At 38.1% G+C, this 25,065-nt stretch overlaps 2 protein-coding genes across 16 annotated transcripts in view; one reads left to right on the forward strand and one right to left on the reverse strand.

The window, feature by feature from the left end:
- The window catches only part of Cask (calcium/calmodulin dependent serine protein kinase), a 350,715-nt gene that overhangs the window by 114,895 nt on the left and 210,755 nt on the right, over window positions 1–25,065 (reverse strand). For all 13 annotated transcript variants that reach the window (XM_060375163.1, XM_060375171.1, XM_060375166.1 and 10 more), the window contains exon 6: window positions 4,026–4,128. In XM_060375163.1, coding sequence (XP_060231146.1) covers window positions 4,026–4,128 — 103 coding nt within the window. The remainder of the gene's footprint in view (window positions 1–4,025; window positions 4,129–25,065) is intronic.
- Gpr34 (G protein-coupled receptor 34) lies at window positions 14,315–22,763 on the forward strand. Of its 3 annotated transcripts, none has more exons than XM_060374574.1 (4): window positions 14,315–15,086; window positions 15,697–15,765; window positions 20,028–20,138; window positions 21,051–22,763. In XM_060374574.1, exon 4 carries the CDS (start codon window positions 21,147–21,149, stop codon window positions 22,269–22,271), a length of 1,125 nt encoding a protein of 374 aa, XP_060230557.1. In that variant the 5' UTR covers window positions 14,315–15,086; window positions 15,697–15,765; window positions 20,028–20,138; window positions 21,051–21,146; the 3' UTR covers window positions 22,272–22,763. The 3 variants fall into 3 exon arrangements, with proteins under 3 accessions (XP_060230557.1, XP_060230558.1, XP_021484316.1); XM_021628641.2 differs by lacking the exon at window positions 20,028–20,138 and having other exon boundaries at window positions 14,321–14,421; window positions 14,901–15,086; XM_060374575.1 differs by lacking the exons at window positions 15,697–15,765; window positions 20,028–20,138.

Consider the following 25,065-nt stretch of genomic DNA (forward strand, 5'->3'; position numbering starts at 1 on the left):
AGACTTTTTAGTCCATCTACAGAGACTACAAGGCTGGGATGGAGGGAGCTAACGATTACAGATTATAGATGCATCTCTGCTGCAGATCATTCTGGTTTCCCACCCATTTCCCGTGAAGAAAGAGATCCATCTCTGGGTTCTGCAGGGAAAATCCCTTTACTTAAAGTGGACCACAAAAGCTCAGTACTGGCTACAGGGACCTGATGAGTGAAAACTTTTTATTTCTCGACTGTCTGGCTTTGCTTCTTCAAGCAGCATAAAGGAGCTGAAGTGTTGGAGGCTGAACCTCCCATTTCATTGGCAGCCTCCATAAGGCAGGGTTGCAGGATAATAAACATCGTTTTGATGGACAGGACGGGAGCTATCAGGAATAGGGCTGAGAGCTTAAGCTACCATTTACAGTACTGCTACCAGGACCCGTTGGGTACCTGTTGACAAGTTCTTTGACACTTAACTCCTACAACTTCCTACTCAGGTAGAGTGACTCACTGTGGGGGCTCCTTGTGGGAAATAACGGAACCACCAGAGTCAGGCTCAGCCATCCTAAAGAGGCTCTCTTCATCTATCTGGACTGAAGGCTGTCCCACTGTGGAGAAATTAGTGCTCTTTCTTTGGATATATACTTTGAGTTAAAACATTTGCTCAGAGCTGACACAGAGTGGTGGCTTTTTAATTTCATCAGTGGAATGTGAAAGACTTCACCTAACTCCTTGTGTTTGCTACTGATTTTCTTTTTTTTTTTTTTTTTTTTTTTTTTTTTTGTGTGTGTGTGACCACTTGACTTTTATGGCTTTGATCACAAAACTCTAAGAACAGGAAATCGATTACTTAACCAGACATTCAACTGTTTATGAAATACCTCAGCTATGTACATAAATATTTAAATGCTAATTTCAGTGCAATAATGAAATCTTCCCTCAGACTTCAGGGAGGGTGTTCTTCTGAGTGGCTATGCTTTAGGATTTGAATCTTCATCCACACCACTTTCACTGTATTCATTTTGTAGGCTTTTTACAGTTTCCTGCCTATTTTTACATAGGATGTTACTCATCATTCAGCCTTTTCGTGGTGACTTAGACTCGTCACTCGGGTTATTTCTTGAACAGATCATACTCTCAGGAGCCTCACAGGTATGTAGTGATGGATCTCTATGCTATCAGATGGCTGCTGTGCATTTTGTCATCAGGCTTTCATTTACTTTCCTCTCTCCATGCTTTCTCCAGTCTGGCACCTCTTAATTTGTTGCTTATAACCTGCTACTGACTGGAAAATGACTAGCTACCATAGTCTTTCATTTAAACATTTCCAGAGTGCCTGCCAGGCCCTAGACACTATGATAGGTGTGACAGATATGTGCAGGGATGAGCGATGGCTCCCCTCTTTCTTACAAATCTCGTCTTTGCTGTTATTAAACGTCCTTGATAAAATTTTGTAAGGAAGTAGGCAACCTAGGTAGTTCTGGTTAGATGGAAGAGGAGGGATAGGTCACTGAACTAGGATAAGTTATAATATGCTTGCTTTCAAAAGGCAATAATTGCTAGCTTAGTCTTTAAGAAAACAGCTGAATGTGACAGATAAAATGAAAAAAGGCATTCTGAACAGATAGAATAGCAGGTGCAAATTATGAGGGGACACAAATCTATACAATTTTATGAAAACCAGGAGGAAGGCAACCTCCTGTGTATGTATTTAGCTCTCAACAGAGAGGATTATGAATGGGTTTTAAGGGTAAATGGTTTTACTACACTGTAATTATTTTCTAGGTTGTAGTCAGGGTAAATGGATTCTCTAAACAGTTGAGTGTTACATGGGGGAAGTGTAATGGAGTTAAGTGATTTTAGTATGTAGAACATGTAAACGAGATAAGCTTTTTTATTTGGAAGCGCAGGTAATCAATGATTCCAACCTACAGGAAAATAGCTTTCTGTTCCAAAGCTGATAAATATTAGTAAAATTTCAAAAGTACTTTAAACAGCAGGAAAGCTTTTTTTTTTCTAAAAAAAATATATGTATCCTTTATCTACATTGTGTTTTTAAAGGCTCTGTAATGTTTAAAACTGTTATTTCAAGAATATATGGAATGGTACATTAAGAAATAATTTTGACTACCAGAAAGTATTTTAGGGGGTGCTGGAAAGATAGCTCAGTAGTTAAGAGTAATGTCTGCTCTTCCAAAAGACCTTTACCCACATGGCAGCACACAACTGTCTGTAATTCCAGTTCCAAGGGCTTGACAGCCTCACACCAATGCACATAAAATAAAATTAAATAAATTATTTAACAAAAAATGAAGTATTTTAGGACTGGAGACGATGCCTGGCAGAGTGCCTGCCTAGCATGTACAAGCCCTGAATTCCACCCCCAGCCACATGAAACTGAGTTGTGATGGGGCACATTTGTAATGCTAGTAGTGTTCAGAAGGATCAGAAGTTCTAGGTCTTCAATTCCTTATCAAGTTGGCGGCCAGTCTGGGCCACATGAAATCCTGTTTCAAAGTTAAAAACAAAAAAAAAGGACTTTAATTTTAGAGTACAGAAAATACTGGAATAATGGACATGCTGTGAGTTCAAAACTGTTGAAAAAAATTAGGGGAAGGTTTCATGGAATTTACAAAAATAAGTGAACATGGAGGCAAACTTAATCAATCTACTTTCCCTCCACTAATCAAGATTGTGAGCTAAAATAGAGTCTACTGCACAATGAATATGAACAGAATGTAGATCTAAAGCAACAGACACAAAGTTATTTCAATACATAACATATACAAGGAAGTTGGCTCATTTTCTCTCATTCTCATGTTATAGGAAATGTTTAGTTGAAAAAGTATGTAAAATTAGAAAAAAACTTAATTTCAGAGAGCAGTGTGGCACATAGTGGTTTTTAAAATATAACTATAATTCACACTCCAGTTTTAGAAGATGGTCCACGTTATTCCTGCTTTATGCTCTAGCCGCAATCAAATTGAAGGAAATGTCTTGTGTAACAGACAGCTATGTTGATGGTTATGCTTTGGAAAGCATTTGAATATAACATGAGTGTTTGCTCCATTTTCTTCCATGACATAGTGTCTTGCTATGTTGTTCAGGCTGGCCTGAGCCTCAAAGCAATCTTCTTGCCTCAGCCTCCCAAGTGCTGGGATTCTGTGTGTGCACCAGCACACCTGGTTTAACAGAAATATTCTGTTTCATGTTTTTATTCTCTATCAGTGGAAAAGAGGTGGAAAAGTGAAAGCATTGATTACACTGGGAATACAGAATGGAGAACTATGCAACTTGCAAAACTAAGAAATAGAAGTAAACCCTGGGCAGTATTGTGGTCTGGATTCTGTTGAAAAGAATAAACAAAAATCCCCACAATACTGGAATCTGAATTAGCATCCACTTCTATATACCAGTAAAGAAAGTTCCTACTTTTACTTTTTCATTTTCTGTTATGGCACAGGAATTTGAAAATCATGTTTTGCTTTGGTTAATGAGAAAAGCAGCCAGTATTCTTTTCTATTTGCTCTTCACAAACACTCAGACTGATGACTTCAGCAGGATTCTTTGAGACATAGAAAAAGAGAGGAGACAGGAAATTTAAACTTAGACATGCTGTGACCCTAAAAGGTAAATTCATATATACTCCAAGTGACTCTATTTGTCCAGTTCAACTTCCAAACAGTAAGCTCTTTGTGCACTGTTCCTGTATTGTGCTTCTGTGGGGCTTCTCCTCTGTAAAGTGCTAGGGACATGACGAAGAAACCTATACAGCACTTTCAGCGGTGCTGGGGATGGAGCCCAGCACCTCATGCATGCTAGACAAGTGCTCTGCCACTAAACAACACCTGCAAGCCTAGGTTCTATGCTTAAGGGACTAAAATTCTACGTGTGATTACAGAGTCACTAAATTGAAAACTATTTAATGGTGCTGGGTACAATGGGATGTGAAACACTCAGGCTGGATTAGTTTCTTGTTTTAAAATTTAAAGTAACTTAAACCAGGTTTTGAAGGTGGGGCAAAGACATTAAATGGTTAAGTCTTACCTCCAGCAACAAGTCCAGATTCTCCTAATTGAATAGCTACCCCAAAACCCCCAAGCTTGACAGGGGCAGAGTTTTCTTTTGAAGCAAGGAGAACACAGTGGGGCTGAAAAGAAAAACAAACCAGAAATATGAATTAATAGAAAAGAATTCAATTTACATAAAACTAAATAATATACTATAGTAGTACTTAAAATTTTGGGATTGGGTCTGCACGATTGCTTAGAGAACTTGGGGCTCAGAAGGTAGAGACTCCTACAAATTGTCTTCTGATTCCTCACCTCCCAAAATAAAACCTATGTGTATTAAAACATTTAAAACCTATTAAAAAAAAAAACAATTTTCAGTTTACAGAAAGCTTCTGAAGCCTGGCAGTGGTGGCACATGCCTTTGATCCCAGCACTCAGGAGGCAGAGGCAGGTGGATCTCTGAGTTCCAGGAAATTAAGGACTACACAGAGAAACCTCATCTCAAATAACAAAATAAATAAATAAATAAGCTAGCAAGCAAGCAAGCAAGCAAACTTCTGAATTACTTTATATGCTTGAATTCTTTTTCCCCTTCTCACTTCTGAATGCTTTCTCTAAAGACATAGGAATTGTTTGTTTCCAAGATTAAGCTATCACCCAGAAAGCATGATATTCAATAAATGCAGATATATTTTCTTTTTTGTACAATAGTCTCTTTATTTGATTGACAGTTTATATTTGTTTCAGCAAAAATACACAGTATCTCTCTTCCTGCTAAAATGTGATTTCAATTATATTCACTATACTTTGATCCTTAGGGGATGCCAATGGCTTTTCTTTGTTCACCATCACCATTCTATTTCTTTTATTTTTTTTTCTACCCCTGAGTAAGAATGATATCAATGTTTTTTTGAGACAGGGTCTCACTATGTAGCTCTGGCTGTCTTGGAGCTCACAATGTAGACCAGGCTGGCCTCAAACTCCAGAGGACTGCCTGTCTCTGCTTCCTAAGTGCTGGGAATAAAGGCATGGATGTTGGGTTTTAGTAACTTACATTGAGCTTTGTTCCCAGGGATTTCTCCCAGAGCATGTTTTGCCTGTGGATCTGCTTTCCTTCCTACCTTGTGATAACAATGGTGGTTTCCTTACAGGGCCGAATCTTTATCTGTTTCTTCTTGGAAGAGATGGTGTCGGAAGAGAGTGTAATGTGCTGACCTTTGTGCTGCTCAAGTACTATATTCTCTGATATGCCTAACAGTGCATTTGAATGTTTCTCGAAAACATGGTCTATTATGAACAGACAAACCTTTAAAGTTAAAGTACATTTTCTTTTCTTTTCTATGATAGACTTACAAGTGGTTTAAGCCACCCAGTGTGTGTGTGTGTGTGTGTGTGTGTGTGTGCTGGGAGCTGCTATTGTTTTAAGTAAGTTTAGCTGACAAAAGGCCCCTTGAAAAAGGCCCCACCACCCTGTGCAATCAAAATGAGCTAGTATACCCACACAGAAGTTTGATGGTGATAAGCAGAAGTGGGAAAGATCCTTTTCCTTCCCCAGGAGAGTATCAGAAATCTAGTCCAGAAGTTACTCCTCCTGCTAGAACAATTTTAAAGTGCATAGAGTCTAACACATAGAAAGATGATTCCTTAAATATAAGTGTACATAGTATATGGGAAAAAAAGAAAAGCGAGAAAGAAAGGAAGTGGGGAGGAAAAAAGAGAAAAGAAAAGCAGGTATACACATGATTAGAGAACAAACTGACATGACAAAGCAGTGAGAAGAGTGTATGGGAACTGGGGATCTAGCTCAGTGTAGAGTAGTTGCACATGCAGGCCTGAGAAAGGATGGGCATGATGCAGGAGAAGAAGACACAGTTTAGATCCCGACAGGTTCTCTTGGTCATACTCGTGGAAGCATCTCATCACCTTCTTAGGGACAAGTATAAGCTTCAGTCAGAAGTCCAAAGTATACTCTTCATAGTTTGTTGACTATTTTTTTTCTGAAGTTATTGTTATACTGTAATCTATGTAATTCTCATCACTATGTGGAGTCAGCCATTTTCAATCAATCATGTGCAAAAAGTCATAAAATTTGAACTTCAGGTACAAAATAAAATAAACCGATAGATACAAATGAATAAACTATAAGCCGGAAAGCATATACTGTAAAAGTAAGCTGGTGAGGATTGGGGAACTGATATTTTATTTGGGTGGGTGTCGTAGAAGCCCTCTTTACTGGGGCAAAATCTAAACAGAGACTAGAGTAAAGTAAAAAAAAAAAGGTACATATAAGCAAGCTCTGGGCAGAAAAGGTGCAGACATGTGATGAGGGTTGGTATGCATGAAGATTGGAAGGAGAGATAGCTGGGAAAGAATGAACAATGGCAGAGTGATAGAGAATGCAATCGAACATCCTTAAAACCACAAGCAACACTGGGTTTTACATAGATCATGATGGACAGGTGCATGTAGATTACTGACAGGGAACACTGTGAGCACCTTTGGCTATAGGAAAGGATAGTCTGACTGCTCTGCAGACAGGTGACTGTAGGAACACAGGAGAGAAGAGAGGCCACTGCAGATCAAGCGTAGGAGGAGGGTGATATGGGTAGATCACAAGAACCGATCAAACGTAGCTTATGCTCTAAAGGCAATGCTGACAGGAACTGCATGAGAGAGGATGCAGGAGAGACAGGATACAAGAGAGAGGCAGGTAAACTTTGACAAGCCGGGTCTTGCAATGAGCCTTGCAGTGAAAAATGAAGAATTCTAGGGGAAGTTTGAAAGATTGACTATCGAGGGCTAGGGCTTATAAAACAGGGTAGGGTAGGAGCTGGGAGTAGAGATGGGAACTTGAAGATCAATATGCTAATGGTAATGCTAATGGTATTTATAGCCAAAAGACTGAATGAAGTTTCTGAGGGAGTGACTACTATTAAAGAGGAGAATGGAGAATTGGGTCTTAGTGGGTAAATGGAGGGCAGAAAGATGAGAAGAATCAAGCAAAGAAAAACAATGGTCAGACAGTGAAAAAGGGTGAACACCAGAGCCTGCATATTAGAAGCCAAGCGAAGAAACTTGTTTCTAAGAAGAAAGGCTTAGTAGTGAGCAATGTTACTAAAGCCATTGAAATGGAGACAGGTGATTAGATTTCATGGTTTGGCTGTCACGGGTAGCAATGATAAAAGTGGTATTATTGGTGGCACGATGGACATAAAACTGTCCACTGTACTAGATTCTACAGGGACTGAGGAGAGATGATGTGGAGTCAGTAAGCACAGATACATTTCAAAGTTTTCTGTGCTAGGAACGGAGATAGAGGATGCAGCTAGAGGAACATGTAAAACTGAAGAGGCCCCCTTTCCACCTTTTAACACTTAGAATTGGAGGAAGATGAATAAACTTCCACATACCTATCACCTAGTATGAACTCTTGTTGGCATTCTCTGGAGCTTTTCATTACACTTGTGTGTGCGTGTGCTTGTGTGTGTAACTGTGTGCCATGTCAGAGGACAACTTGCACAAGTCATTTCTTTCCTTTCCTTATGTAGATGATGGGGATCACACTGAGCATGAGGTTTGGTGGCATGCACCTTTACCAACTGAGCAATCTTTCTGCCATTCTTGCTTTACCTAGTCTCATTTGTTACTGCTTTTGCTCAAGTATTCTAAAGCCAATCATATAATTTCACTTGTTTACCAAGCTCGGTGCTTCTAACAGAAAACTTAAAACAATTATATTTTACTATAAATAACTTATATAAATCATTTAATATAAAATAAAAACGTATATAAACCATTTAATATAAATGTAAAAGTAACAACTGTAATTATCTTTCTTTTAAGAATAGTTTATTTTTATTCATATGCATGTATGAGTATGTGTATGCGTGGGTGTGCATATAAGTGCAGTGCCTGCAGAGGCTGAAGAGGGTATCTGATTCCCTGGAGCTTGAGTTACAGGAGGTTGTGAGCCATTTAATGTAGGTGTTGGGAAGTGAACCCTAGTCTTACGGAAGAGCAGGAAGTTCTCTTAATTGCTGAGCTATCTCCCTAGCCCCTCTAATTTCCTAATATTCACACTACATTCAATTTTCTTGACTATGAAAACAATGCTTTTTAGTTGTGGTTCAGTTTAAAATAAGACTCCAATCCTAGTACTTGGGAGGTGAAGACAGGAAGATCAGTTCAAGGCCAACCTCAGCTGTCTATTAACAGTAAGTCTGAGGCCATCCAAAATATCCTATCTGAAAATTAAATGGGATCCATGGCCCATATATTGCTGCTAGAGAACAGATTTTTCCCCTCTACTATATTCTTTTTCCCTCTCTAATTTTCATGGTATTGATTTAAGATACTTAGTAATTTTCCCCATAAAATCCCCTACAGTCTAGATTTGGCCAGTGGCACTCACAAAGTTTATCATTTATTATGTTTTGTACGTTGCTACATTCATAGTTAGATCCGTAATCTTGATTAGAGTCAGGATAAATGTCATTGTTATGTACTAATACTTCACCTGCTTTAATTGTTATAACTCAGCAGTAAGAATATGCCTGGTTGCCCTGCTGTAGTGACAGGATTCAGCTGTAGGTTCGGCTGAATTTGTTATTTGCCTGATCCATCATGAGCTTCATTATCAACTGTTTACTTAATGATATTAGTAGCCTCATTTCATAGATTCATACTTTGAGGTCCTAAAAACTTAGTATCTATAAAAAGATTGAAGTAAAACTTACATAGCATGAAATGTGTACATCATAATACACTACTACAGAATTTTGATGACATGCATCTGTGTAACCTAGAGCCCTATCAGGACTCTCCATCCACTTATCCACTCTCCATCCAGTCTGCTGCTATCTCATTTCCAGCAAGGGCTTGCTTTGCCAGTGTTAGGACTTCATATACATGAAAGCAAATAAAAATGCACTGTTTCATGCAAGGTTTCTTTCAGCATGTTTCCAAGATCCAGACATGTTCATATCATCAGGAAGTCTTTTTCTTTATTTTCTTATTTTTGTGTTCCATAGCATTAATCATCTGTTTTTTCATTCTCCTTAGGGATGGACATTTTGAGATGTTTCCTGTTTTTGTGTGCGTGTGTGTGCCTATGTGTTCATTTATGAGGTATATGCACATGCATTTCAAGGCCAGAGGAAACATCAGGTGTCATGCTCTATCACTTTTCACTTTATTCCTTTGAGACAACGTTGCTCACTGAACCAAGAGCTAGACTGGACGCCAAAAAACCCTAGGGATCTTTCTGTCTCCACCTCATCCTCTGTCACCAGGCATGGCATGTGTGGCCATGCTCAGCTTTTATTATAATTAATTTTTTATATTAATTACAATTTATTTACTTTGTATCCCAGCTGTAGCCCCCTTCCTCATTCCCTCCCAATCCTTCCCTCCTTCCCTCATCTCCTCTCTGCCCCTCACTAAGTCCACTGATAGGGGAGGTCCTCCTCCCCTTCCATCTGACCCTAGCCTATCAGGTCTCATCAGGACTAGTTGCAATGTCCTCTTCTGTGGCCTAGAAAGGCTGTTCCTCCCACACAACAAGGACAATTGTTCAACCATGTTCGTAGCAGCTTTATTCATAATAGCCAGAACCTGGAAACAACCCAGATGTCCCTCAATGGAGGAATGGATGCAGAAATTGTGGTACATTTACACAACGAAATACTACTCAGCAATGAAAAACAAGGAAATCGTGAAATTTGCAGGCAAATGGTGGGATCTAGAAAAGATCATTCTGAGTGAGGTATCCCAGAAGCAGAAACACACATGGTATATACTCACTTATAAGTGGATACTAGACCTATAAGATAGGATAAATATACTAAAATATATACACCTAAAGAAGCTGAACAAGAAGGAGGACCCAGGAAAAGATGAACAATCCTCACTTAGAAAGACATATGGGATGGACATTGGAAGAAGGGGAAAACAAGAAACAGGACAGGAGCCTACCACAGAGGGCCTCTGAAAGACTCTACCTAGCAGTGTATCAAAGCAGATGCTTAGACTCATAACCAAACCTTGGGCAGAGTGCAGGGAATCTTATGAAAGAAGGGGGAGTTAGTAAGACCTGGAGAAGACAGGAGCTCCACAAGGAGCAAATATATCAGGACACAGGGGTCTTATATGAGACTGACTCTCCAACCAAGGACCACGCATGAATATAACCTAGAACCCCTGCTCAGACGTAGCCCATGGCAGCTCAGTATCCAAGTGGCTTCCCTAGTAAGGGGAACAGGGACTGTCTCTGACATGCCCAGCTTTTATGAGTGCTGGCATCTGCACTTGGGTCATCATGCTTGCATAACAAGTGCTCTTAACTGCTGAGCCATCTCTCTGCCCTTCTTGTTTCCTTAATATTTATTATAAATAAAGGTGCTATAAACCATTTCTAGAATATGGAGTTGATATCTAGGCAACTTCCAAAGGCGTCTCAAAAGCATTTAACATGTGTACATTTTGCTGGGCATTTTTACCATTTCCTAGTCTATAGAAAAAGCATAATGAAGATAGATATACTGTTTATGTGATAATTATTTCTAGTCTTTACATGGTAATATGTATAAAGTCAGGGTTTTGTGTATTTTTTTAATGAGTAAACTAGCTTTCTGGCTTATTGATGAATACTTGATTATTTTTATATCCCTTCAATTCTATTATTCTAATAAATAAATATGGTTTAATAGAGCAAATTAACTGGACTAAAGCTAAAAAACAGGATTTACTGTCATCCTTTGGGGGTTATTTTAGTTCTACAGATGGAAGCATGAAAAGAGAAAAATAAAGCAAAATGAATTATCAAAAAAAAAGCATTTAACATGAATTTATAGACTTTACTACATTTGATGTTTCAATTAGTTGCTGCCTTTTTTTTCATTTTCATTAGTAATTTGCCCCACTTTTGGCTAGTGGTAACCCCTTAAAGTTAGCTGTTTTACCTGTCTGTAGGATTACAGGAGTCTGTTAAAATCCTTGCTTTCAGGTACAAAAAGCTATCCCAAGGCTGTGTTACTCTTGCCTCAGATCTGAAATCAGCCATTCTTCTAAGCAAACCCTTTTCCTTTTAGTGGGAGAAAGTATTTGAATCTACAAGAGAATCCTAAACACACCATTACTTAGTTATTATTGCTTCACTTTTCCAGTAGCCAGAGTTTAAAATGTGGACTTTACAGAAGGGGAAAATTACAAATTCACTCTTATTCAACTATAAGGTTTTGACTTCTCTGATTTAGCAAGTAATCTTGGTGTCTAACAACGGTGACATACATAATTATTTATTCGCTTGGTCTATACCAGCAGTTCTCAACCTGTAGGTCACAACCCCTTTGGGGGCCACAGATCAGATATTTTTCATATCAGATATTTATGATTCATAACAATAGCAAAATTACAGTTATGAAGTAGCAATGAAATAATTTTATGGCGAGGAACTGTATTAACAGGTTGTAGCATTAGAAAATATGTATAGGTTTTAAAATAGTAATGCCTACAGCAACAGTAGCAAGATTATTAACTATGTATAATTTCTTTTCATCCTTTTTATTATTCAACTATATTAGACAAATTCAGTCACAATTTTATTTTACTACTGAGCAAAGTAAGAAGCTGCAAATCCATACTGATATAAATAAATCAGGAAACGAACACATTGGGAGAAAGGAGATGCCTTTCTTCTTTTCCTTTTTCTTGTTTTTTGAGACAGGGCTTCTGTGTGTAGCCCTGGCTGTCCTGGAAATCAGTATGTATACCAGACTGCCTCAAACTCAGGGAGCCGCTGGATTCTGCCTCTTGAGTATAGGCACATGCCACCATGTCTGGTAGAAATGCCTTTCTTTAAATAAAATAATAATAAAAAAATACAGTAAGAAATGTTGGACTCTGAAAATTACCATTCAGCAGTTTTCATCAACATAATTGATCCAGGTAAGAATTACCAAGAATACTAACTAGACAGGCAAAGTTTGAAGAGTGATAGGGTATTTATATATTCTCAAAGTACCTCCCTATAGGATACTTACTAATAACAAAAGGGAATAGGAATATTTCAAGGAAGAGGCCTAGAAAAAAAACTAGCACAGTGAACAATGAGAATAATGGGATAATATAATAGGAACAACATTATTATTATGGGAATAATAATAATAATGCACTAGGCAATAGTGCATCATGTCTGATATGATGCACTGACAAGCCAGTGACACTGTATTGGTATCCATGGCAAAGAGTACAATCAGATCAAATTATGGAGAAACGTCCAAGAGACATTCTAGAAACTAGCAGGCTTATGCTCTTCAGAAATAGCTCTAGATTCAAGGGTTTCGGTGAAACTAAAAAAGTATCCCAGCTAGTGTGTTCTTGGTTTTATTTTTTGCTCTAAAGATACTATTAGGGCAACTGATGAAATCTCTAACAAGGACTGTTAAGTACATAATGGTATTATTTCAATGTAAATTTCTAATTTTGATTACTGGGCTGCATAGTGTTGAGTGTTGCTGTTTTCTAAGTCTAAAATTATGTCCTGAAACCCCCATACTATTTTCAAGGCACCTAAAGTAACTTTGCCATATGGGTTTGCTTTCATTTTGTCATATAAATGAGGCTCCTTTAGTTTAATTAGATTTGTACAGCTTGGTGTTTTAATTACACAGAACTTACCTATACTTCCAAACTCAAAACTATGAAACAAATAATATTCAGAGAGGTCTAGATTTTTTGTCTTCTTTTACTGCCCCTCAGTATCTCCCTCCTTATTGGTAGAATATTAAGAATCAAAAATAAAATACATAAAAATGCACACATTTCCCATAATGTGCCCTGTAGGTGTAGAGAAGTTTCCTTTCTAATTGCTTCTATTTTCTTAGGGAAATGAAAAGCAACTACTAGGTGAGAGTGGGAAGGAAATGAGGTTGCTGGCAGTTTGAGAAGGTTGAAGGTGTGAAACACTATTTTTAAAGGAGTATAAACTAGGGCAGTGGCTCTCAAATTTCAGCACCCGCATCACGCAGATTTGGGCCTCATTGCTGGATTTTCTTGCTCTTAGATCTGGATGAGTTTAGAGCGTATACTGGTTGCAAGCTTCTGAACACTATTGATGCTACTGGTTTGGAAGTCATCCTTTGAGAATTACTGGACTAAGGACATTAGGATTCTCATTAAGGACTGCTGGCAGTCCAGGGGGCCCTTACGTTCTCTGATTGCATGTCTGAAGGCAGGCCACTGTGTAGGACTGTGTCCTTGTATTCCACAGTCCTCACCTTGACTGGGGAGGCCTGGAGGAGGTGGTGAGCTGAATTGCACTACGGTTGGGTTTCACATAAAAAGGAGATGGTGACAAACAGAAAATTCAGACTGAACAGGACAGGCTCATATAAAAAACCTAGAACATAATACTCAAACCTGATGGTAGCCTTGCTGACTAACATTGAGGGGAAAATGTGACTACAATATGAGAACACTAAAGTTAGAAAAAAAAAAAAACAACAAGTTTGAAATGGGATGGCTTAAGTGTGGGAGAATAGTACAATGCAAAAATAGTAAACACTATTTTATCATTATAATTATAACAGCAAATACTATCCTATTACAGGAGATAAAAAGCATTTTATGATTGATTTAGTCATGAAAAATCCTGCCAGGATTTTGAAGAGATATTTGCATATACATGTTTGTTGCAGCAGTATTCAGAATTGCCTAGAAGTAGAGATAATCCACCTGCCTATGGAAAGATAATAAAGAAAATTAAATCTAGCTAAATAATGGAAACACACAGTTTTAAAAATAAAGAAAATTATGTTACATGCTTTAGCATGGATGAACCTCAAGGAGAATAGGCTAATTGTATAGTGGGTTTCGAGTTTTAATTCTGCATCATGAAAATGTTATGGTGATCTGCTGCATGATGATATAAGTACACTTAGCACCACTGAATGATACACTCAAAACTGGCTATGTGGTAAATTCAGTGGTATGTGTTTCTTACCACAGTAAGAAAAAAATACTGTCAGACAAATACAGTAAGCATCTTCCTTCTCAGAGGTTCTCAGGGGGAAGTAAGAGTTAGAAAATCTTTTGATTCTAGCAACGTAAAGTTATTGTCTCATGTATTAGATTCTTGACAAACTAAACTTTAAAAGCTCCGGGGAATATGATGTTCAGAAGACTATTACCAGAAACACTTACAGTATTCGATGAAGCCCACTGAGTTAAACAATATCTAAACAAAGCTGCAGAATGACAATTACGTTCTGAACAACAACCAAAAGGGGAAGTGGTGCTCAAGTGCAGGGCTAGCAGCTACACAGATGAATTGATAGTGGTTAAATAGTGGACTGAGACCAGAAGAGAGACTGCAGAGACTCATCATATTTTCCTTGAAATCGAACTCATTCCAGTTTATTTCGGCGAGTGTGGTGAGGAGAGACCATCACCATAAATCCCACCTAGTCCCCAAATTGTAAAGTTATTTTAGGAAATAAATCCAGGGCCTTTAAGGAAGATAGGAAAGGATACCGATATAATGTAGAGACTGAATAAAACCTCAACCAAACTGAAGAGTAAAAAAAAAAAAAAAAAAAAAAAAAAAAATTATCAGGAATGTTAGTATAACTCAGGGCAGAAAGACCACTTCATGATAGTAGCAACTTCTAAAACGAATCCAGAAGGAAGCAGAAATTCAGAGGTTATATTCTAAAATCCATATAGCACACCAATCATCATTTCTTAGGAAGGGCGTTATCTGCTCATTTCTGCTTGTATTTTTTTATAGTTTGTTGGCATTTTAGGAGATGACTGAAGCACTCCTTAGCTTAAGCTAGAAGGGACTCATACAGAAGGTGCAGTTCCTCAAGTTCAGCTTGAAGCTGTTGCTAAGAGTGGGGTCTTTTCTTAGCTTCAGAAGGAGCCCCAAGAGCTGTCAAACTGAAGGAAAAGGGGAAAAACAACGGTACCACATGTGAATATAAAAAAGAAGAGAACTCTAGCCAATTGCACCACCACCGGATGGCAGAGCCCAGCTGACACAACCTGGTTTAGGGAGCTTTGGGTTTACTCCTTTTACTTCAGGAAAGCCTCAACCGTAAGTATTCTCTGATTTTTTTTTTAAGCCACATACATGAGTCTTTGTTTTAGTCAAAACTTGATTATCTGAATGTTCAAAGTGAAACTCGGTGCATGCTGGCAATGCTATTCTCTTATCAGCAAATCTTTGCTTTTTAGAGCTACTGAGTAAACTGCTTGGATGATACCTTTTCTTTTCAAACAAGGCTCTCTCTTTTTGGATAGACTATCTGATAACAACACTTACATAGTGTATATGGCATTGTGTAGTGTCACAATGATTTGCAGCTGTACTTGAATCAATTGTAAGTTATTTTTCAGACATTGTAAATTTAATTGTAATATACCACAAACTATCTGTGATCTAGGATCTCTTGATTTCACTAAGCTATATTGTCTCCCCATCTTAAATATTTATTATCTTATTACTGTCTCATGGTATAGACAATCAAAATTTAAGTTTTGTGTTTTGGAACTAAAGAAAGGGAATACTCAAGAAAAGAAAGAGAAACTACAATGTACTTTAAAAAAAATAATGAAAAGTGAACTGTTAAGCTTATGACAGAACTAAATATAGTACTAGTATCATTATTTCCAAAGTAACATGTTTTCAATTGTTCTATATGCAGCAGTTACTGCAACTTCTGAAGTATGGCCTGAATAGATTGAGTCATTATTATCAATCCATTATCAAATAGGTATGTATTTCAACCTGTGATATTGAAAGAAATGACACTCAAATTGCATTTTAAAAGCTATCTTCTTGGCTGTAGCCACTGAAGAAAAACTGGGAGCGGTAGGATGGTGGTACTGGGGGCTATAAGTGCTCACACAGGGATGCCAACATAGGAATGGGATTTGCTGAGAAACAAAAACACTATCTGCTATTAGAAGATAAATGTGACTACTGTATGAGTTACAGGTCATGTCCACTACGTGAACAAAGCATATTCATCTATTTCTTATTTATGTCGTTTGTTTCACTGGCAAATTCTTAACGCATCAAACAAGTAGCTTTTAAAATATGAATACATAGCCTTAAGAATATTTAGCGAAAGCCTGGCATGGTGGCATATGCCTTTAATTCCAGCACTTGGGAGGCAGAGGCAGGTGGATCTCTGTGAGTTCAAGGCCAGCCTGGTTTACAGAGTGAGTTCCAGGAAAGCCAGGGCTACACAAAGAAACCTCTCTTGAACCCCACTCCCCAAATAATAATGATGATGATGAGTAAATGACACCAAACCCAGCAGCTGACTTATTTACTTTCTTACTTTTACAGTACTGGAGATTGAACTCCAAGGGGTTTTGTGCTTATTTTGATACTACTCTACCATTTAGATATGTTCCTGGCCCTTTTAAACTTGCTCTTTTGAGGCAGGGTCTCACTGAGTTAGACAGCATTGCTATGAACTTATGATTCTCCTGCCCTATACTCCCAAGGAGCTGTGATTACAGACATACATAAGCCTCCGACTGACTTTAAAGGTAACAGAAGTTAGTTATGAAATTTGAGACAGGGTGTAACTTGTGAATTGGTTGATAATTACTGGCTGCTGGCTAGCTCCTCTCTGGTACTGTATGCCATACTTGTGTGGCTTTTGCTTTATTTTCCTTCAACTTGACACTAACACAGCTCAAAAGATTTATTGTTGGTTTTGTCCAACTATTACTGATTACTTAAATTTACTTGCACATTAGAGCTGAGTTTATGGTCTCAGGATATGTTCTCTGTGCTGACTGACATCTTCCTAGAAACATCTTGATTAATTGCTCTTTGGCCAAGAGATAAGTCTAGAAATTCTGAAGAGTGATTTGATTCTGTAAAGTCTGGATTTATTTGCATACTGTTATAGACCTAGCAAATGGAAAGATTAACAATAACTCTTCCAAAGGAACAAAGCTAGATGGTAAACCTCTTCCTAAAACAACTCTGGTAGGAAGTGGTAAAGGAATCCTATTAAACTACTATTGATTGACAGAATTAAACAATAATAAGAAACGGCAATGCGTTATGATAGGAGTGAAGTTTCCTGAGGAGGTTCAGGGCTTTCAGAGTCACAGCTCAGTCCCAACTTGGACACTGCCACTTAATGTTGAGGCCATAGGCAAAGAAACTGCCTATGGCGCTTTCCTTACATCACATGCTTTTATAAAGACTAGAAAAGAAATTATATCATGTGTTCAAACAGCATCTGGATCAAAGTAAATGCTAAATGATGATTAGTTAACCGTTGGACCATTTAGCTCAAGTGCTCAATCTTGACTACACACTGGACATCTCCCAGGAACTTTTTAAAAGAAACTAGCATACCAAGCCCATTCCCGAACAACTATATCAGGCTATCTGAGAAGAAGCCGGATATTGGTATCTTTAAAAAGACATCAAGGGGATTTTTATCCACAGACTTGAATACTTCTGACAGTCCCTCCTACAGAGTGCTGCACCTTTGAATCTCTAGTGTGAAGGCTCTTAGTACTTTCCGAGAAAGACCATGTCATTCTGCAAATGCATTTGTGCACAAGGAGTCAATACCTGTCTCTGCACTGGTCATTGCTTTGCTCTCTGCAAGCATGTATAGGAAGGGGAGACCCTCTTCTCCATGCCTTTGCAAAACATTCTCACCTATGGGTTAATGTACTTATTTTCTTCAACTTATGTCTGTGACAATATCTGAATTTCACTTCTCTCTGTTTGGTGCATGGTCTTTCTTAAGTATACCACTGAGGATGATTTAAAAAAAAGATATTCCAGGGGAGACTATCAGCCTTGGACAGAATTCACGTCACAGTAACAAGTGTCATTTAAAACACTACGGATTGATGAGTTAAACCAAGGATGGGGTTAGTTTTTGCTGTGGCTGCATTACATTGATGATACAGCATGGGGAATTTTGTTTCTACGAATGCAGTTGAAGCTTCTAGTACTTCTAGTACTTGAACACTTTACATCTACTTCTTCCAAACTCTCTATTTCATTCAGTAATATTTACTGGGCCAAGCGTCTGGTACACAGAGGCAAACAAAACAGACTTGGTTCTTAATCCTAATAGAGTTTAAAAGTCTATCAGGAAGAAAAACTATTTATAGATGCCCATTGCAAGTCACATAAGCTTTCTGAGCTGTCAGTCATATCCCTTGAGGCTCAGCATCCTTTCACCTATGAATGGGATGTTTCTATCAGAGTCTCTGAAGGCTTCCTGTGCAGCCACACAAGACAGGTTTCTCTCCCTCTTACTGGTGAGGCATAGTGCATTATCAGCAGCCTGCTATCTTTCCTAGATTGTCTCTTCCTTTTAAGATGTCAGATCACAAGAAACATGCCCGGATGTTTCTACAAACATTGTGAAATCTGTCTTCCTGCATCTGAGACACAGCACAGCCAAGGCTCAGCTCTTCCTTCATTCCTTCCTCTCTTCCTCCCAGTCTCCTTCTCTTTTTTTTCCTTCCATGGTCCTAAATTGTGGAGACAGTTCTCAAGATGGCTTAAGAGAACTTCCTCCTCACCAGCCACTTCCTCTTCCTTGAGATCAACTCCTTCACTCTGTCAAAATTTAAAGCTGAATGCTACTTTCTACTAAAAGCCTGTACTTGACAAAAAGATAGTTTTAAGAGAGGCTACATTCTTCCAAATATTTTTCTCTCTATATAACATTGAATCAAGAAATTAATTATGCAAAGACAAGTGTTATATGTTTATTCTCATATATAGAATCTAGATATAAAAATGTAGTAGGTAGAGCTGGAGAGATGGCTTAGAGGTTAAAAGCACTTGCTGCTCTTCCAAAGGTCCTGAGTTCAATTTGCAGCAACCACATGGTGGCTCACAACCATCTATAGTGAGATCTTGTGCCCTCTTCTAGCGTGCAGGCATACCTGAAGGCAGAACACTGTATATATAATAAATAAATAAATCTTTAGAAAATATAGTATGTAGAAGATATAAAAGCAGAAGGAGGGGGATAATGTGAAAGAATTATCTTTCACATTATAGGTCTAAGGGAGGGGAAACTGGGGAAAAATGAGGGTAAAGTAAAACAAAAACTGTACATATTTTGTCATATAGATTATAGAGTTAAATATCTATCTGTTTGTCTGTCTATCTACCCATCCATCCGTATGACAATTAAAGCAGAGAAGTACTACTTGGGGGAGAGAAGCAGATAGATAGGCAGAGGAGCCAGGTACAATGACATACATATATAAAATGTCATATTTAGTGAAATACATTTTCATATACTAAAAAGGAAGCAAAAACTTAAAAAATTAATTATTGTGATGAGATGTGGCTCAGTGGTAGAACATTTGCGTAGTATGTGTAAGGTTCTGGGTTCAATCCTCAGTACTGCAAAATAGTGAGAAGAAGAAAGAAATTAATTAAGATCTATTCTTTATAGCTGTGTGGTGGTGCACGCCTTTAATCCCAGCACTCAGGAGGCAGAGGCAGGTGGATGTCTGAGTTTGAGGCCAGCCCAATCTAGAATGAATTCCAGGACAACCAGGGCGACAGAGAGAAACCTTGTTTTGAAAAAAGAAAAATCTACTCTTTATTACTGCATTTGGGGTTTGAACACACACTCCTCTAAAAATGCTTATAGAGAGCAGGGTCTCTGTCTTGATATTGTCTCAATACCCAAGAAGTACTTACATGAATGTGTAATGCTCAGATTGATCATTTGATATCTAGTTTTTTTTTAAAGCTAGTTTTTTTTTCAGTACTGTGAACTAAACCAGGACTGCACATATTCTAGACAAGTGTTTTTTCCCTGAGCTACAAGACCCATGCACAAACTATTTTAAACACTATGTATCATGATTAAGTGCTGCACATAGAAGCTTTGCAATTTTACAAATAAGGAGGCTTAGAAAAGATCATTTGTCTTTGATTATGAAGTTATAATTTTGAAAGTCCTGCTCTGAAGTGTTTAATTCTCATTATACTTATTTGTTTGTTTGTGACAAGCAAGTGCCACTGCACACATCTGGAGGTCGGAGAACAACTTGTGGGGTCAGAGAACAATTTGTGGACTCAGTTCTCTCCTTCTGCCTCATTGATCCTGGGGATCAGTTTCAGGTAGTTAAGCTTGGCAGAACATGCTTTTACCCTACTGAGGCATCACATCTTCCCTCTGCTAGAAAGTTTTTATGTTACACCCATGAAGAGGTTATACAGAGAAACAGGATGATTACTGTAAGAAAGGAACGTGAGGATACCTGCTTGAATTCTCCTTACAGATATAATAGGTCCCAACAGTCAAATGCTGGAGAATTGTTCAATAACAAATAGCACTGGGAACAAGGAGAACTGACATGCTGAAAAGGTTCTGGTGGCAATCTCAAATGATATAACCGGGAGCACAATTAATGATATAACTGGGAGCACAATTAAAGTTTAGTTAGTTAACTTCTCATAATCTTGGACTCCACACACTATTTTCCATCTATATTATTGCCTTATGCTTCTAGGCTGGGAGTGGTTTATTGGCTGCTGTCTGATCTGGTTCTATGTGACCACTGTATTTCCCTGTGAAGTGCTACACAAGATTCTGAAAGGAGGCAGGTTTTGGAACTGCATATTTTTATAGATAAGTAATTTTAAAACTCCCATCTTGCTCTTAGGTGAAGGAAGAAATTTAGGATCCTCTTTTCTATTCTTACTGTGGAAGGAGAGATCATTACAGCTTAGCCAATATATACCATGTGACAAAGTATGTCAAGATGACCAACTATGAGGGGAAAGGGCAGGACAGGAAGCATTCCTGAAGCAGGGCAGGATCAGCAGGGAACCCAGCTCACTCGTGGTGAAAAGCACCATTAGAGGAAATTGATATTCATCCTTGAAAACTACTAGCTACTACGCACCTTGTGTAGATAGCCAAATGGTTCCAAATAGAATAAGGTCTGAAGTAAAATCCTTATTGATACTTTGTGTAAAAGAGTTGTCATTATCATAGCAAATGATTCAATATTTGGCATTCTACTGTAGGACGATCTGAAGACGCAAACAAGTACACACAAAGAGCATGCCATTAGCACTCTGCCCTGACAGCTACAGAAGACACTGAGAAGTCACACTGTAAGAATGACGACTACTTCAGTTGACAGCTGGCCTTGCTCCTCCCGTGGAATGCACTTGGAACCTAATTACAGTGACCGAGCTTCACAGAATTTTTCAGGAGTGCCAAATGTCACTAGCTGTCCAATGGATGAAAAATTACTATCTACTGTGTTAACAACCTTCTACTCCGTTATATTCATCGTGGGACTGGTTGGAAACATCATTGCCCTCTACGTATTTCTGGGCATCCACCGCAAAAGAAATTCTATTCAAATTTATCTACTTAACGTGGCCATTGCAGACCTTCTACTCATCTTCTGCCTCCCTTTCCGCATAATGTATCACCTCAACCAAAATAAGTGGACACTAGGTGTGATTCTTTGCAAGGTTGTGGGAACACTATTTTACATGAATATGTACATTAGCATTATTTTGCTGGGGTTTATCAGTTTGGATCGCTACGTAAAAATTAATCGGTCTATACATCAACGAAGGGCAATAACTACCAAGCAAAGTATTTATGTTTGCTGTGTAGTATGGGCAGTTGCTCTTGCTGGGTTTCTAACTATGATTATTTTGACGCTGAAGAAGGGAGGGCACAATTCTACAATGTGTTTCCATTACAGAGACAGGCATAATGCAAAGGGAGAAGCAGTTTTTAACTTTGTTCTAGTGGTAATGTTCTGGCTTATTTTCCTATTGATTATCCTCTCATATATTAAGATTGGCAAGAACCTACTGAAGATTTCTAAAAGGAGGTCAAAATTTCCTAATTCTGGCAAATATGCCACAACAGCCCGGAATTCCTTTATTGTACTGATCATTTTCACTATTTGCTTTGTGCCTTATCATGCCTTTCGATTCATCTACATTTCTTCACAGCTAAATGTGTCTTCTTGCTCCTGGAAGGAAATTATTCACAAAACCAATGAGATCATGCTGGTTCTCTCCTCTTTCAACAGCTGCTTAGATCCAGTCATGTATTTCCTAATGTCTAGTAATATTCGCAAAATCATGTGTCAACTTCTTTTTCGAAGATTTCAAAGTGAAGCAAGCAGAAGTGATAGTACTTCAGAATTTAAGCCAGGATATTCCCTGCATGATCTATCTGTGACAGCCAAAATGCCATACAGCACTAAGAGTAATTGAGGCAAATGGGCTAAAACGAATGACATAAACCAGCCTCTTCATTCCTTGAGATTGGTAAAATCATGGAACAAAGCCATAGCATGTCCCAAATCTAGATCTTTAGAAGTGATCTTTCACTTGTTTAATTGTAAAATAGTTCAAGGGAAAGAAAAACTTACATTAATCTCTAGATTTTAGAACTATATGTAGAATCAGAATACATTTTTTTTTCTTCTTCCTAGAACACATTGTTAAGCTAACACTTTTAACAGTTATAAAGTTAAGTCAAGCCCATGGATTTAACAACAAAACAAATGAAGTGTCATTGCTTTTCAAGCCACTAAAGAGTTGCTAAAATTGTTGATACTAATTTTAAATGTGTTTAAATTTCTGAGTTGAAATGTCAGAAAATATGTATGTTACTTCAAAAACTTACATCACTTGCTGTTGTATTCATTTATGCTTAAATCTCTGCTAACATATGAAATAATAAAATTCTAATGAAAGTGAGATTGCCCATTGTCGCTGCTTAGATGAAAACAGGAAGAATTTAAACAGTAAATAACCAAGCTAAGGGCAAAGGGACTGACTTAAAGTAGATATATAAATGATCCGTTCACCTCCTACTCTGATAGCGTGATGCAGAGGATGTACGTGTGATGATATGACCCAGCAAGTCACCGGAAAGTTACATCTCTTACAGAAGCATGCAAATACACACATAAGAACGTATATGCAAATGATGCTCAGAAGCGGGAACAATTAAGGACATAAAGTAAGAGCATGAAGACGTAAATTGTGACTGTGGTTTATCGACCACATGAAGTGCCTTTCACTCTTTAATGCAATGAAATTACACACACGTGCATCAAACACGGGGCCATCTCAGAAAGAGTATTGAGTGGGCTGGAGAAATATAAGAGCCCTGGCTGCTCTTGAGAAGACTTGGGTTTGATTCCCAGCACCCACATGGTAGCTCACCACCATTTTTAACTCCAGTTTCACTGGATCCAAATCTTCTTCTGGCCTCCAGGGACAATGTACAAACGTGGTTGCATAGACATACATACAGGCAAAACACACATACACATACAAAAATAGTACTGAGTAAAAAAAAAAAAAAATATTGAGTGCGAAAGAAAACCACGCACAACAGTAAAAAGGTATGGACTACATGAACTCATTTATGTAAAATATTAAAACACTACCATTTTCCTTATGTAAATATAATATAATTCAAAGCATCTATGATAACATATGCAACATACAGACCAATTTAAACTTAATGGTCATACATGAAGAGTTTTGACACAAACACAGTAAAAGCTTAATGTGTGCTAAACCCAGGTGCATAAGTGTTATTCTGATACATTTTGGAGTGAAGAATTTTGAAAACTAAAGAAAACCTACAGGTTGAAATTAAAAAGAGCAAACTGAGAACTTCATGTATGTTCAAGAACAAGCAGTGAGCTCCAAGGAGCAGGGACTGATTGCTGACCCCCAGGTCAGTGTAGTGTGGTAAGGCAGGAATCAACAAATATTTTCCAAGTAGCTGGATAAACAAAGGAAGAAAAGATAGATAGATTAATAAGATGGAGAGGAAAACATGTCTAAATGAAAAAAAAAGGGGGGGCATAATTGACATTTTTTCAGTCATTATTCTGGACAAAGCTGAAGGAACATTGTATATTGCAATAGTAGAAAGGAGGTATCCTTAGGGAATCTGCAAAACTGTGGCCAGGGTTTAGGCAGGGCTTTTTTTGTCTTTTGTTTTTGTTTTGCTCATTTTGTTTTTGCTGTACACAAAACCAGAATGTCATTGTCTGAGTATATAAAAGGTTGTTGTGACAAACCCCAAGACTCGATTTTCTTTAAAAGTCAGAATGCTGCTTCTGCACTCTAACACTCTCCCAACAGAGCTGTTTTTCCACCCAGATGACAATGACAAAGACGATGACTACTATTACTACGTTTATTTTGAGATGGAGTCTTAACTATGTACTCATGGTTGGCCTGGAACTCACTGTGTAGATCAAAATGGCCTTGAAGTCACAGAGATCTACGTCTTTGCCTCCCAAGTGCTGGGGTTAAAGGTGTATGCCATCATGTCCAACCTAGAATACTTCTTAAAACTCAAGTTTGGCCTCTGGCTTGGAAATCAGTGTCAAAGAGCAATAAATATTTAGAATGCAGTTAGGAATGATACTGGTGTAAATAAAGGGGAAGTAGTAGGTTCTCCTCTAAAACCCATGATCTCACTAGCCCTGGAGAAATGGCTAGGTTTATAGTACCAGGCATTATTTACCCTATGTTGATCAGGCTTTAAGTCCAATTAGAAAATGGTTGATTACTATTGAAATAATAAATGTCACTACTGCACCTTTAGAGCTATCTTGCCATGTTGGTCATTATTCCAGCTAATAGGTGTCACAGCTAGTGATGACAATTGGTTGCATCCTTCTTATGGCAGCTTGTAAAGTACTTTCCAGTACTATGAAAGTTGGTCCTCGAGGATAAAACTTTCAGGTCAGATCCAGTGGCATTCTCAATATTCCTTATATCCACAGATAAGTGGCTCTCACCCCTCAAATGAAGCTTCTTTTGCAGTAGGTAGAGCCCATTCCCAAAAGCACCATTTTGTTAAAATGCACACAGCAATTGATCATGGGCTGCCCAGCTCCAACTGATAGATTTACAATACAACCATACACCTAAGGTTCAGGGAACACTGTGGAAGAGGAAAGGGAAAATATTTTAAGGACTAGAGGACCAGGATATCTGCTGCATGCTAGTGTCTTTTAGATAGGACCCAGAA

Source organism: Meriones unguiculatus, chromosome X, assembly GCF_030254825.1.
Source record: "Meriones unguiculatus strain TT.TT164.6M chromosome X, Bangor_MerUng_6.1, whole genome shotgun sequence".
Classification (NCBI taxonomy): Eukaryota; Metazoa; Chordata; class Mammalia; order Rodentia; family Muridae; genus Meriones; species Meriones unguiculatus.